The following is a 14,990-nucleotide window of genomic DNA, read 5'->3' on the forward strand; positions in this document are numbered from 1 at the left end:
GAGGAACATTCTATAATGATAACAGGGTAAATTCATCAAGACAATATAAAAATCATAAAAATGAACTTGATCATTTTCACAAGACTCTATTATAGCAAAATACAAAATGTAGGCAATTCCCAGAATACAAATCTCAACTGTCTCCCTCTACATCTCCTCCTGAGACAACTTCGCTGCATTTCCATTACTTTAACTACCAAGTTTTGGGTCTAAAACCTGCTCTTCATTCAGACCCCTGTACTGAATTTTCCACTTTTCTCCTATCTTTTTTTTACAAGGCATAAAACTGTGGAAGCAATAATGATAATAGAGTGTCACTGAGTTCTATCATCTATAAATATAATATACATGACAATACAGCACAAAGGAGTGAGAAAGAAATGGAGCTATACTGAAAGGAAGTTCCAATATTTTACCAGAAAGAAGTTGGTACTAATCTGAAATTCAATGTATACTGTAATCCCTACCAGAGCCATTACGAAAATAACTAAAAATTTAAAAACTAAAAAAATCAACAGATGATACAAAAGAAGGCAGTAAAGGATGAGAAGAGGAATATAAAAGACATGAATCATATAGAAAATAAATGGCAAAAAGGCAGATGTAAATCCAATCACAGGAATAAGTATACTGATTTGGAAACAAACAGATTAGATTTTTAAAAAGCAAGATCCAACAATATACTGTCTTAAGAGAAACAGATTGAAGGTAAAAGAAGAGAAGGGTATAATATGCAAAGAATAATCATAACTGCTAGAATGATTGTATTATTATGAACAGACTTTTTTTTTAGATTAAACAGACGTTAAATCTAGAAATATTACTGGAGACAGAGACATTTCACAATAATGAAACAATCAAACCAATCCACCAAAAGATTTAACAATTTAAATGTTACACAGCTAACAGAGTTTCAAATATAAACAAACTAAAACTACCAAAATTGAAAAGAGAAATATATAGTTCAACAATAGGTAGGGAATTTAATACTCGATTCTAATACTTAATAGAGCACTTAACTAGAAAAATCAACAAGGTATGGAAGATTTGAACAATACTATCAACCAGCCTGACCTAACTAACATTAATAGAGCAATCCACCCAACAACAGCAGATGGAACATTCACGTGCACATGGAACATTCTTCAGGAATGACCATATATTAAGCCATTAAACCTATCTCAATAAATTCAAAAGGACTAAGATCCTATAAATCTCCAACCACAGTGGAATTAAATTAGAAAATAGCAGAAAGAAATTGGGAAATTCTGAAATAATGGGAAATTAAACAACACACTGCTAAATAATCTGTGGGTCAAAGAAGAAATCACAAAAGAAATTAGAACATATGTGAACTGAATGAAAATAAAAATACAACATATCAATATCTGTGGAATGCAGTTAAAGCAGTGTATACAGGGACATTTATAAGCTTTAATGACCACATTATAAAAGAAAGTTCTCAAAATCCATTATCAAAGCTCCACTTTAAGAAAACCAGAAAGGATGCGCAAATCAAAGTGGAACCAAATAGAAGGTGGGAAGCAATAAAGATAAGAGATCAATGAAATAGAAAAAAGAAAAACAGGAAATCAATGAAACCCGAAGTTGGTTCTTTCAAAAAACTGACAAATGTGTCTAGCTAGACCTGGGTCTCTCAACCTCAGCACTGTTGACAGTGGGGCCAAATAATTCATTCTTATAGAGAGTGGTACTGTGTGTTATATAATGCATCCCTCGCCTCTACATAGTAGATGCCAGTAACAATCCCCTTCTCAAATTTCACAGCCAAAAATATCTCCAAACGTTGCCAGTGTCCTAGGGCAAGTGGAGGGGAAAAATCACCACAGCTGAGAACCACTGAGCTAGACAGATCATGAAAGAGACAGATGACACAAATGACAAAAATTGAGAATGACAGAAAGAACATTACTTCCTTCCCTAAAGAAACTCACAGGATTATAAAGAAATTACAACCAAAAGATGTATGCCAACAAATTAGACCACCTACATGAAATGGATAATTATTATGTTTCTAGGGAAAAAAAAATCAAGGGTAAATTACAAAAAGTACCCATGCATGCTATGAGTAGTACATTATTAAAGATAAAAAATGTGGGGCGCCTGGGTGGCTCAGTGGGTTAAGGCGCTGCCTTCGGCTCAGGTCATGGTCCCAGGGTCCTGGGATCGAGCCCCGCATCGGGCTCTCTGCTCAGCGGGAAGCTGAAGGCACTTTCCCCCCCTCTCTCTTCCTACTTGTGATCTCTGTCAAATAAGTAAATAAAATCTTTAAAAAAAAAAAAAAAAAGATAAAAAATGTAATGCACTCAAGAAAACTAGCACCAAATTGTGGAAATGTGTGTCTCCAGTATGTAAACAGGTACTGTAGGAGTTTGGTTTTTTTTTTAATCTTTTAAATATATAAGTAGTATATTCTTATTGCAACAATTCTAACAGTAGAAAAGTACTTTAAGTAAATCAGGAACTTACCTCATTCCCCTCCATTTCCATCCCACTGATAACTACTGCTAAAAATTTGGTATCATTCTTCTGGTTTTGTGTTTGGTTTTTTGCCTTGCTCATATAAACATTACATACATATTTAACGGTTTATTTGTATAAAAATGAGGCTACACATATAGTTACATGAACTAAAGAAACCTGCTCTTTTATTTAATACATTAAACTTAGGACTCCAGAACAATTCACAGAGTTCCACACATAAACTATATGTCCCAAATATCACACATAACTTCATGATAATAACTACATAATATACTTTTTAAGTTCCACCATTTGGCCACATCAAAATTAACTCAACCATTCTCTCACTGATGGGTATTTAGGGGGTTTCCTGATCTTTGATATTACAAACAATGCTGCAAAACATCCTCAAACATTCAAATACATTCCTGAGAGTCAGCCGGCAAATGCATTTTAAATTTTAATAAACATTGCCAGATTCTTAAAGTTAGTAATAACTACTGCACCACCAACAGTGTAAGAGAATACCCTACTTCTCACGTCCCCAACACTGGATGCTGTCATTCTTTAATTTCTGCCAATCTAACTAGTAAGAAGTGTATTGTTGTTTTCATTAGCAATTCCTGACTTTGGAGGAGTTAAAGAACCTTTTCATAGGTTACTGGTTACTTGCATTTCTTCTTCCTTGAACTATAAATTTCCAAACTTTTTCTCTCAAATGAATAGCCAACTGAATTATCCTATAATGATGATGGGACCCTCTTCCACTACTAATTGACACGGTCTTGACTGGCTAATCCAAGGTAACATAAAGTCACTGTCTTACACAACCCGGGAGTGAGTGGGGTATCACTCACCCCAGAGGTGAGTGATAGCATACAAGGGCAGTGGTGATGTTGGAGTAGGGGCATCCAGACTGCACTGGGGAAAGTCTGCAGTGGTGGGAGCAGTATATACGAGTGTTAGCTACACTCCTAAGAAATGTGTTTTCTTTTGTTTTTACTGGTTTTGTTTTGAGGAAGTATTTCATATAACAATACAGTGAATATACTTGGTACCTCTAACTCTGCACTAATATAATATACATCCCTGTACATTGACCTTGGATAATAAGCACAGTACTTTCAAAGGCTAGAATCCAGCACAGTGACTTCCTGAATTAAAAAGTATAGACAGGTATCTTAGATTTTGCTAGAAACAAATGTCATCTATTAGAGACCTCACCTGGGTTTTGGAGTGCTGTCAACTACCCCCTAAACACATGGACTGCATAGGAAGAAGTTATCAAAATAACAGTCTGTGACCATGAATAAGGGTTAACAGAGTTCCTGAACACAGTAAATGCCTACTAAAGGACCTAAAACCCCAGCATGAAAGAATTCCAAAAATTAAATACTAATTATAAAATGTCTAGACTTTAATTTTAACAGAATGTGTTCAATATATTGCTATTAAATATTAAGGTAGCTGCTGGTTTACCTTTATTTTAAAAGAAAAATCAGGTGTCATCTTGTTTTGTTTTGTTTTGTTTTAATCAACCAGAGGTTTTGGAACCTTAAATTCCTTTTTCAGTATCTACTGAAGTGATGCCTAATTAGAGACATCATTTATTGAACACTTTAACATTCCTTTTACATGCTTCTCATGTAAATCTCATGGTAATTACTGATATCTCTTATCTCTCTTTCGGAGATGGTGCAGCTGAATCCTAAGAAATTTCCCTAAAATCACCCCACCACTGAATGACAGAGCTTGCATTTGAAGTAGGGATCACACTCGTAACCATCTACTTGACATCTTTTTGCCAACATTCTAGAACAAGTAACACTGGAATTAAGTATTGTTTGAAAATGTGGTGGGGCAATCATACTCATTTTTAGTATGATCTCGTTCCTCTCATGCTTTCTCTCTCTCTCATTCTCTCTCTCTCTCTCTCTCTCAAATAAATGAATAAAATCTTTAAAAAAAATTAAATTAAATAAAAATAAATTAAAAAAACAAAAATGCTTTGAACAGCAATTCATTCCACAGTTACTGAGTTTTCTACTTCTTGAGTCTATCTGAGAAAGTTCAATTTTTACAGAAAATCATCTATCAAAAGTTTGAAAATTCTTCACATCTACATTTAAAGAACTGAAAAAGTATTTCAGAAGCAAAAGTTTAAAATTTACCTTGACTTTGAGCCAGATGAAGAATTTTTGATGTGACATATCTGGCAGTATCTGATTCTGAAGATTCAGTATTGATCTTCTCCAGCTGAGCCAGGAGTCCCACGACCCGAGAATTATTGGTAAGGCTAGAAAGAATGTTAATTTACATTACGACACATTCTACATCACTTGTAAATTCAATACAATAAAGATCACTGTTTAAAAAACAAAAAACAGGGGCGCCTGGGTGGCTTAGTTGGTTGAGCAACTGCCTTCAGCTCAGGTCATGATCCTGGAGTCACGGGATCGAGTCCTACATCAGGCTCTCTGCTCACCAGGGAGTCTGCTTCTCCCCCTGATCTCGTTCCTCTCATGCTTTCTCTCTCTCTCAATCTCTCTCTCTCTCTCAAATAAATGAATAAAATCTTAAAAATTAAATTAAATAAAAATAAATTAAAAAAAAAAAAACTCTGCCCTTTCCTAAAAACGTGAAGCATTTATGCCACATATCCTTACTGTTTTAAAGCTTAACATTGCTAAAATTCTATTAAGTGAGAAACATATTCCATTTCGGAAAACCACAAATGTGCATTCAACCCTGTCCAGCAATCTTACATGACACTTTGAAAATTCACCTTTTCACTCTCTGAGAATATTTCTTACATTTCCTATGTTCACCTCAAAACTCTAATCATCCTTCCCACCCCAGTCCCTTCTCAGAGTCCTGCTTTATTACTGTTACAAGCCCAAACAGGAACACACCATCTTCCCACTACCACATCCTTAAACCTATCTGATTTTCTACCCACTCTCTTTCTTCCCTGTTCTTTCATTTGCTCATTTGCACATTCTCTACATTTGCACATTTGCACATCTGCTACCATACTAGGTATTACCAACAGTAAACAAAACAAAAATTCCTGCCCCCTACAGACTGAACATTCTAATGGTGAGAGGCAAATTAAATATGTAAATAATCATACAGTATTTAAGGTGGTGGGAAGTGCTTTAAATAACAGCAGGTTAGGGGGACGGATGCAATTTCACACAGTGGTCAGAGAAAACTACATTGACAGGGTACCACCGAGGGAAAGATCTGAGAAAAATAAAGGAGTAAGCCATGCAGAAACCAGAAAGAGCTGTCCAGGAAGGAGTCACAACCACCGAGACCAAGGCAGGGGTCTGCTATACCGAGTTAAAAGTGAGGTAGCCAGCAGTGTGGCTGGAGCAGACTCGAGGAGAATTATAGTAAGAGGAGGTCAGAGGTGGGGGGTGAGGTGGGAGAGAGCACCATCATTTAAAGCTTTGCGGGCCACTGTAGGAATTTTGACTTTTACACTAAGTGGGATAGAAAGTTTTTGAGCAGGGGACGGCTGGGTGGCTCAGTTGGTTAAGCCACTGCCTTTGGCTCAGGTCCTGATCCCAGGATCCTGGGATCAAGTCCCACGTGGGGCTCCTTGCTCAGCAGGAAGCCTGCTTCTCCCTCTGCCTCTGCCTGCCACTCTGCCTGCTTGTGCTAATAATAAAATCTTAAAAAAAAAAAAAAAAAAAGGAAAGAAAGAAGGTTTTTGAGCAGAAGAGTGATGTGCTCTGATGTTTTTAAAAGGCTCTCTTTGGCTGGTATGTTGAGACAAAGAACAATTCCTCTCTTGTATACATGACCCAGTAACCCTTCCTGCATTCTCAATGTATTCGCTCCTTCACTTAATCTTTCCCTGATTCATCATCTCTATCCCCCTTTCAACTGGATCATACCAGTGGCACACTTAAATAAGATGTAGAAGAGCTCCCACTCGCTACCACCCTATTTCTCTCCTACGAATGAGGTACCTGTACTTGCTCTCCTCATCTTCTCACATCCCATTCACTTTTCAAGCTTGCCTTCCCCACCCTGAGGTTTCCCAACCTCTGGTGGGAAACTGGTCACCTCCTTCCTTATACTCAGTACCAAAGCACTATCCAAATAAGAGAGCTCCCTCTTCCTTCACCTCCCTTCTCTGGGTTTCATTGACTCCACTCTCTACCTTCTTCCTATCATCAGCTCTCCGAGACACCTTCTTTTGGTTCCTCCTCCTGTGACACATTTCTAGATGTTGATTCATGGACAGCTATATTCCCGGCCCTCTTCCTCCACGCTCTCAACTCTGCCAGTGTGATCTCCTCTAATCCCACCACTGTAATTATGATTTAAATGCTGCCTGGCTCTGACAATCAACTACAGCTTCACTCTGATGGCCTATCCAACCTAACAAGCCCAATATAAAACAATTTCTAGTTCCTCCTCTCAACGTATTGCTCTTCCGATCTTAACCCTCCCAAACTCAAATGAAACCATCAGTTACTCAGGAAAAAATCTGGATTCTCGGCCTCACACACCAACCCCTTATCAGCTCCATCTCTTGAAACAACTCAGCTTCATCCACTTGTCTCCATATCTACTATGACTACCCAAGTCCACACAATCATCATCTCTCACTTGGAAATCACAACCTCATAACTAGTCTGCTTTCATTCTTGCTTGCCAATAATCCATTTTCTCAGTGATTACCTTTATCTTTTTATTTCAAAATAATTGTAAATATTCACAGGAAGCTGCAAAAACTGTAGAGTGGTCCCTTCTGCCTTTCACATAGTTTCCCCAATGGTCACATTTACATGAACTACAGGGCAATAGCAAAAACCAGGGAATTAGCAGTGGTTAAGCATGTATTTACAGGCCAATTCAACACATGTGTAGATTTGTAGTACCACTGATCTAATCAAGTTGCTATCCAGCTTAAAAAAACCCTTCAATGGCCCTTCAGACTTTAGGTAAAATCTTAAATTTACTTATCACAGCCTTCTAAGCCCTTTGTCATCTGGCTTCTGTCTATCTCTCAGACTTTATTTCTCACAACAATCCCCTCATGCGCTGGGATCCAGCTCAATGGCTATCAGTTCCCTGAATACAGCAAGTTTTTCCACAAGGTCTTAACTCCTCTCATTCAGGAGTGTGATTTCTCCCAACTCTCTTTAGAGCTGGCAACTTCACATTTCAGGCTGCAACCCAACCATCTGACCACTTCCTCACCTGCCCCTCCACTTCTGATATTAAAATGTACCTACAGAATTTATTACAATTTGAAATTATGTAAATTCTCTAGAGGTAGAAGACCTTGCATGTCTTATTCTATATATCTAGCATTTCAAACATTGGCTGGTACAGCACAGACAATACATATCTAGAAAATAAAAAACAGTATTTTTTTTTTCAGATTAACTGTGCCAAATGCTTTAAATTTGGAGATATTTCAACTGAAAAGGTATCAGAGTTTGAAAATACACATTAAGCATACATTTGAAAATGGGCCTAATGTACCATTTAAAATAATGTAACATTTCCCATATTTTAGAAAGCCAACATAGCATAGACATATATTCATATGCATAAATCTTCAAGTATAAAAATAACCCAAAAAACTTTAATATGTTCAGTATAATATCATTAAGTTTTAAAATACACAAATTCAATACAATATATTCTTTAATGTGTATATATATATGAAAACATTTTGTATACGCACACACACATATAAAAACATGCATGGAAATGATGAACATCAATTCAGAATAGTAATTACCTTGGGATAAGGGAAAAATGTTATTAGGCAATAATACACACTGTGTTTGTAATTTTTTTCCCTTGGGTGATAAGTACACAGGTGTTCCTTATAGTATTCTCTATCCTTTTAGCTTTCAGAAACATTCCACAAACTTTTTAAATAAAAGAATTCTGTAGAGATAAAACTAGGTTACATGTTTGTACATATTTGTACATATTTTCTTTTTCTTCAACTGTTGCAGGAGGAAGGGATGGTTCCTTAAAACTGCTATAAGTCTGAATGAGCAAAAACATTACTATTGAAAATTCTATAATGAACAAAAAAAGAAAAAAATTGTATAATGAACCACCATGTCCTCATCACCCAGCTCTAACAATCATCAATCCACAGACAATCTTATTTTACACATACATACCTACCTACAAGTGCACACGTCAATGGACTAATTTTGAAGCATGTCTCAGAAAGATCATTTCCTCTGTAAATACTTCGGCATCCTTTATTTCCCAAAATATAAAAACTCTTCAAAATATAACTACACTATCATTACCATACCAAAAACTGTAACAATAATCCATTAATACCAAAATCTAGTCTGAATTCCATTTTCTTAAATTTATTAGTTCATTCTCATTCTCTCACATTTTCTTTAACAATCTGGACAAATCAGAAACCAAATGAGGTTTAGATTATATATGCATTTGTCTTTTTATCTACAAGTTTCCTATTACTCTTTTTTTTTTTTTTCCTCACAATTGATCTGCTGAAGCAGCTTGATTAGTGGGCTTTAGTTTCCCACATTCTGGATTTTGCCAATTACACATCCACAGCATAATTAATATGTTTATTTCCATATTTTCTGTAAACTGGCAGTTGAATTTAAAAGCCTAATCTGATGAAGGCTTGGAGATGTGAATTCTTTAAAGTGGTACTATAACCTTCCATAACAAGGCAAATAGTGTCTGGTCCTCTTACTTTTGTAATATAAGCAGTCACCGGTCACCAATGCCTACCTCCATTACTCCACTAAGGATCGAAAAACAATGATACCTTATCATCCCACTCCTTCTTCATGTGTTAACTAAAACAACTCCATAAAGAGAAAAATTCCTTATTTGATGATCCAGAGGTACAACTCATCAAATAAAAGCAAAATAAATGCTGGGTTGTTTGGGTTTTTTTTTTTTTTTTTAACTTACTTGTATTTACCAGTTTCCAGAAGAATGAGTTATTCCCTAAAATCTATATCAGATAACCAATGAAATATTTTCGTTTCATGCATCAGTATGAACTTAAAAACTTAAAAACATTTGGTATTTATTCATTACAATTATTATAAACACTCAATGATCAATAAATGGGAGCTTCCCAAGTTGGTTCCGGAGTCCTTTTGGTATGATCCTAGCCTTTGATAGGTTTCTGGCTTTCAGGCATGACAAGACTATTACTGGCCAAAAGTCTTCAAAGTATTCTATAATACCCTGTCGAGTACCTGAGACCCTATCATAAAATCTACAAAGTCAAAGTCTATTTTCATAAAAATACTATCTGACTCTGTGTTGAGATTTGCCTTGATGGTCTAAAAGCACTGGTGGGCAAAGGGCTAGCACCCTGACACAAATCAAGACAGTGACACCAAACTGTACCACCAGTCACTGTGTTTTTCACCACCCTGCACTCAGTTAAAAACAAAAATTCCAGTTTCACCCATGAGTATGTATTTCTTTAATACTGTGTGCGTGCATTAAACATTTCAACTGCACACTAAATACGATGGTTACCTTGGGGTAAGAAAACCTGTGATTGTTTAAAATGCAAGCTGAACTAGCCACTTTTTTCACAGAACATGGTTACTTCAAAAAACAAGTCAAAAAATAATAGTAAAAGAAATTTTAAAAAATTGACAAAGATTATTCAGATTGGGGAATTTGGGCATACATTTTTTAGAAGTAAACAAAGTGAGTATATCATTTCAAGAGAACAACTGACAGATCTGTTGCCAATGATAAAATCTAGCTTTTGAGCAAACAATAGAATTTCGAAAAATGTGGATCTACTGTCATAGCATTGTCAGCTTCCCTAGAAAATTTTCTAGGCACCTGGCTGACTCAGTCAGTTAAGCGTCTGACTCTTGATCTCTGCTCAGGTCTTGATCTCAGGATGGTAAGTTCGAGCCCCACGTTGGGCTCCATGTTGGGTGTGGAATCTACTTAAAAACATCTTTCTTTACAGATAAAAATCAACGGTGACATTAATACATGTAATTTTTCAGTACTGTGTAATAAAATGTACCACTATTTAGAAGATCTGCATTAGTCATGGAATCAATTATTTCTAAATGACCAATGCTGGATGTTACAAACTTAAATATGGAAAAAAATTATTCAAAGTGCAAAAAAAGACCAACGGAATTTAACAGAGAACAGAAAGTTCACTAATACAGTTTCAGATTCCTCCCTGCAATTAACTTTTAAGAAAACTATTACTTAGCAAGAATATCCACTTCAATTTGAATTTCAAGCAATACGGCTTTATTTCCAAAGAACAGTATTATAATTTATATATATCTATTCCTCGTATATAATTATTACTTTTGCTTTAATCATATTTTTACTGTTTCTCTACAAATACTGAACACACAACTTAATTTTCCTCCACCATAAATCAAATGACAATTATCCACAATTATCTATAATGGCCTTTTGGGATATCTAGGTGGCTCAGTGGGTTAAGCGCCTGCCTTCGGTTTCAGGTCATGATCCTAGTGTCCTGGGATCGAGCTCTGTATCAGGCTCCTTACTCAGTGGGGAACCTGCTTCTCCCTCTGCCTGCTGTTCCCCTGCTTGCACTCACTCTCTCTCCCTCTGACAAATAAATAAATATAATTAATGAACAAATTAAAGGGCCTTTGATTCAAGTACTTCCTCCTTTTCTAATCACATATCTATGTAAGCCCAGATTTTCTTCATATTCTATAATAACAAGAACACCACACATGCACAAACTACATACACATGTATAATATGTGCACATATTATATGTAACATAGATCAAGACAGATTAAACTCAGAAACAGACAAGAGAATCTAGCCATCTTCCATCATGCCACACATCAGATTTGCAAAAATCTAATAAAATAATTCTAGTCTTCCACATTTGAAAATATAGTTATTTCTAAAACATTATCATACAATTGGTTTATTGTTATTTTTAAGTGAATAAATAGAGGCTGTAGGTGACAAAAGGCAGTTAAGCATCAGACTCTTGGTTTCAGCTCAGGTCATGATCTCAGGGCCATGATATGGATCTCCTCATCAGGCTCTGCACTCAGGATGGCATCTGCTTAAGCTTCTCTCTCCCTCTCCCTTTGCTCCCCTCCCTCAGCCTCCACATGCACAGACACTCTCTCTAAAAATATATAAATATTTAAAAAAATAAATGCTTTTAATTTCTCAGTTTTAATATATAACAATGTAAAATATCAATAGATATTGATCAACAAAAACTTTCTGGAGCTTTCATCACTTTAAGAGAGCACCAAGAGGTTCTGAGCTAAAAAATGTGAGAACTACTCCTCTAGGTTTATCTTGCACATTTTGTGCTCCTGACCTAGAATCAGCCCTTTCTCCAAAGAGTCCTGGTTCTTTTTGGTGAGAAATGATATTAAGAGAGCACAGTTTGAAAACTAAGGAACAAAGTACATCTTTAAAAACAATTCTATAACCCAAACTTAAGATAAATTTGCATTAAGAAAACTAAACTTTTTTTTTTAATTTATTTATTTGACAGAGATCACAAGTAGGCAGAGAGGCAGGCAGGGTTGGGGGAAGGGGAAGCAGGCTCCCCGCTAAGCAGGGAGCCCGATGCAGGGCTCGATTCCAGGACTCTGGGATCATGACCTGAGCCAAAGGCAGAGACTTTAACCCACTGAGCCACCCAGGTGTCCCAAGAAAACCAAACTTCTGATATTTAATAATGGAGTGCTTCTTAAATTTTCTTCAATTCACATTTTTCTTAAAGATCATCTCACTGTTTTTCAGTAGTTAATAAACATCTACTATTCAAAAAATTCACAAACATACAAGACACACTAAGCATAACACACAGTCAATTCTATCCCCAACTAAGAATTTGTTTTATCAGTAACTATTAAAATTTTAAATTACATTACATATTTAAAAAAAGAAAAAGAAAAAAACCCTTCATTGAAGTGATTCCTTTCTAAGAATCATGCTATTTCAAATGATGGATGAACAAATGGATGAATTTTTTTCAAGGGAGGCAAATAAAAGGAAATTGAGAACATAGGCAAATCAATTTCCCTCTCTATTTCTACTTTTTTAATCTACAGAATGAAAACTGAACAAAATATCTTAAGCCACCCCAACTCAGCTCTAAAACTCTAAGGTTGTCGACACTAATGTTGAAAGAATCTAGGGTGAACACCAGAGGGCAGCTCTACCTTCTGAATAATTTTTAGACTTTGGAAAATTGGAGGGTGGGGTAAAGCTATACAGCTATTCAAAGGACAATCTGAACTACACTGAGAAAATTTTTAAATAACACAATTCAGAAAAGGATGTATCTTCCTTACTTACCCTGCTTTTAGATGAATCAAAATGAGACCAAACTTCAGAGATTTATGATTGTTAATTATCATAGAGTGAGAAAATCATCAAATTAAAAATATGATCAATATGAAATACATCAAATCAAGTTAACTTTCAAATGGTAGTTTAAAGACAGTATCACTCAAACATTTGTTTCATTGTAGTAGTCTCCTACTACTTGATGTTTGAGTTTACTCTCAGTCTTACCTATTTTTCTGAAAGCATAAATGTTCTTGGATATTACAAAAGTCCCAATGATGTGCAGATACTATTTTTGCAACAAATAATTTCCCAAGTAAGTGCAAGTGTTATGCAACCTACCTTCATATTATAAATCAATGTTACCACCTTTTTTACCTTAAATTGCAGGTAACAGAGAGCTGTCCTCATTTAAAAAAAAAAAAAAAAAAAAACTCACAGAAAAAAATTCACAGAAATATACTACAGCTTTAGACTTAAACATGACTCACAGAAACTAAGATTTAATTTCAAACAGTATGGTTTTATTTGCAAAATGCACATTATCTTTCAGAAACATCTGATCCTCATTTACAGGCCTTTTTTAACCTTTTATTACTCTTGCTTTGTTTTTATTTTTACTGTTTCTTTCCAAATTCTGAACACATAACTTTATTTTCTTCCACCATAAATCAAAGGACAATGAAAAATAGAAATTTCATTATCATTCTTTTATAGAAAGTTAAATATTTAAATATGTAAATTTAGAACAATATTCTTATAACTGGAAGAGAAGAGTAACTAGTTCTCTACTTCTTATAATTAAATGCATAAAAGACTTAACAATAAATTCTAGTTCAACACTACCAAGTGACTTGTTATAGACAACCAGAAAAAACTTGTTAAAATTTTAAACTGCCTAAATTTATACTAGCATCAGCAATAATTAGTCAAGTTATCCTTTAAATTCCTTTACCAAAGTTAATTAAATGCTAATTATTTTATATTCATTATTTTTGTAACTTCTCTGGCCTTGTTCTACTGGGACTTTAGGTACGTGTTTGTGGCTAACTGCTTTGCCCTGGTATCTGTTCTATCTTTCAGAGTGACAAGTTTCAATCAGGCGTATGGCCACCCTGTATATCACATTTCTCATTTTTAGCTTAATATATAAGTTACTATAGGCTAAGCCAGAGGCTCTCAGTTTTGTTTTGGGGTTTTTCTTGGGGGGGAAGAGTAGAGGGGGTTTTTGGCCTCTATCATGATACCTTTACACTCAAAAATCATTGAGGAGACACAAAGAGCTGTTATTTTCATGGGAAAAAGAAATAAATCTAACAAACATCCCGAAAGACCAGTACACTGAAAACTACAAAGCATTGCTTAAAAAAAAAAAAAAAAAAAAAAAAAAAAAAAGTTAAAGAAAGGTCATAAAAAAGGAATATGGGGTACTCAAGACTGAATGTTGTTGGGGCGCCTGGGTGGCTCAGTAGGTTAAAGCCTCTGCCTTCGGCTCAGGTCACGATCCCAGGATCCTGGGATCAAGCCCCGCGCTGGGCTCTCTGCTCAGCGGGAGCCTGCTTCCCTTCCTTTCTCTCTTCTACCTCTCTGCCTACTGTGATCTCTGTCTGTCAAAAAAATAAATAAAATCTTTAAAAAAAAAAAAAGACTGAATGTTAAGATATCAATTCTCCCCAAACTGATCTATAGAATCAAGGCAATCCAGTCAAAATCCCAGCAGGCTATTGTATAGAATGTAAAACTTGTAAAACTGATGATAAATTGACATGAAAATGCAAAATAAACCCAACTTTGGAAATAAAAGAACAAAATTGATAGACCAACACTAACTTTGAGACTCACTATAAAGTCACCAAGGCAGAGAGGTATCAGCACTAAGATAAACATCTAAATCACTGGAACAAAACAGACCAAAAATAAACCCATACATACACAGACAACTGATTTTTGACAAAGATACAAAGCCAATTGATTGAACGATTTTACAGGTATATATAGGCCAAACTTACCAAACTGTACTCTCTTTGTACAGTCTGTAGCATATGATGATTATATCTCAATAAATTTATTTAAAAATTATAGGGGGCCTTAGTGTACCAGATAAGTGTACTATCTTAGTGTACCAGATAAGGCAGAAATGACACAGGAGTGGCTGGAGTGTGTGA

At 35.5% G+C, this 14,990-nt stretch overlaps 1 protein-coding gene across 1 annotated transcript in view; it reads right to left on the reverse strand.

Annotated features, from left to right (window-relative positions):
• LOC111153588 (ATP/GTP binding protein 1) overlaps positions 1-14,990 on the reverse strand; it is a 153,673-nt gene that overhangs the window by 116,827 nt on the left and 21,856 nt on the right. Inside the window, exon 3 of the mRNA XM_022512715.1 lies at positions 4,656-4,780. Coding sequence (XP_022368423.1) covers positions 4,656-4,780 — 125 coding nt within the window. The remainder of the gene's footprint in view (positions 1-4,655; positions 4,781-14,990) is intronic.

This window comes from Enhydra lutris, unplaced genomic scaffold (assembly GCF_002288905.1).
Source record: "Enhydra lutris kenyoni isolate GAN:26980312 unplaced genomic scaffold, ASM228890v2 scaffoldscaffold33, whole genome shotgun sequence".
In the NCBI taxonomy this organism is placed as follows: Eukaryota; Metazoa; Chordata; class Mammalia; order Carnivora; family Mustelidae; genus Enhydra; species Enhydra lutris.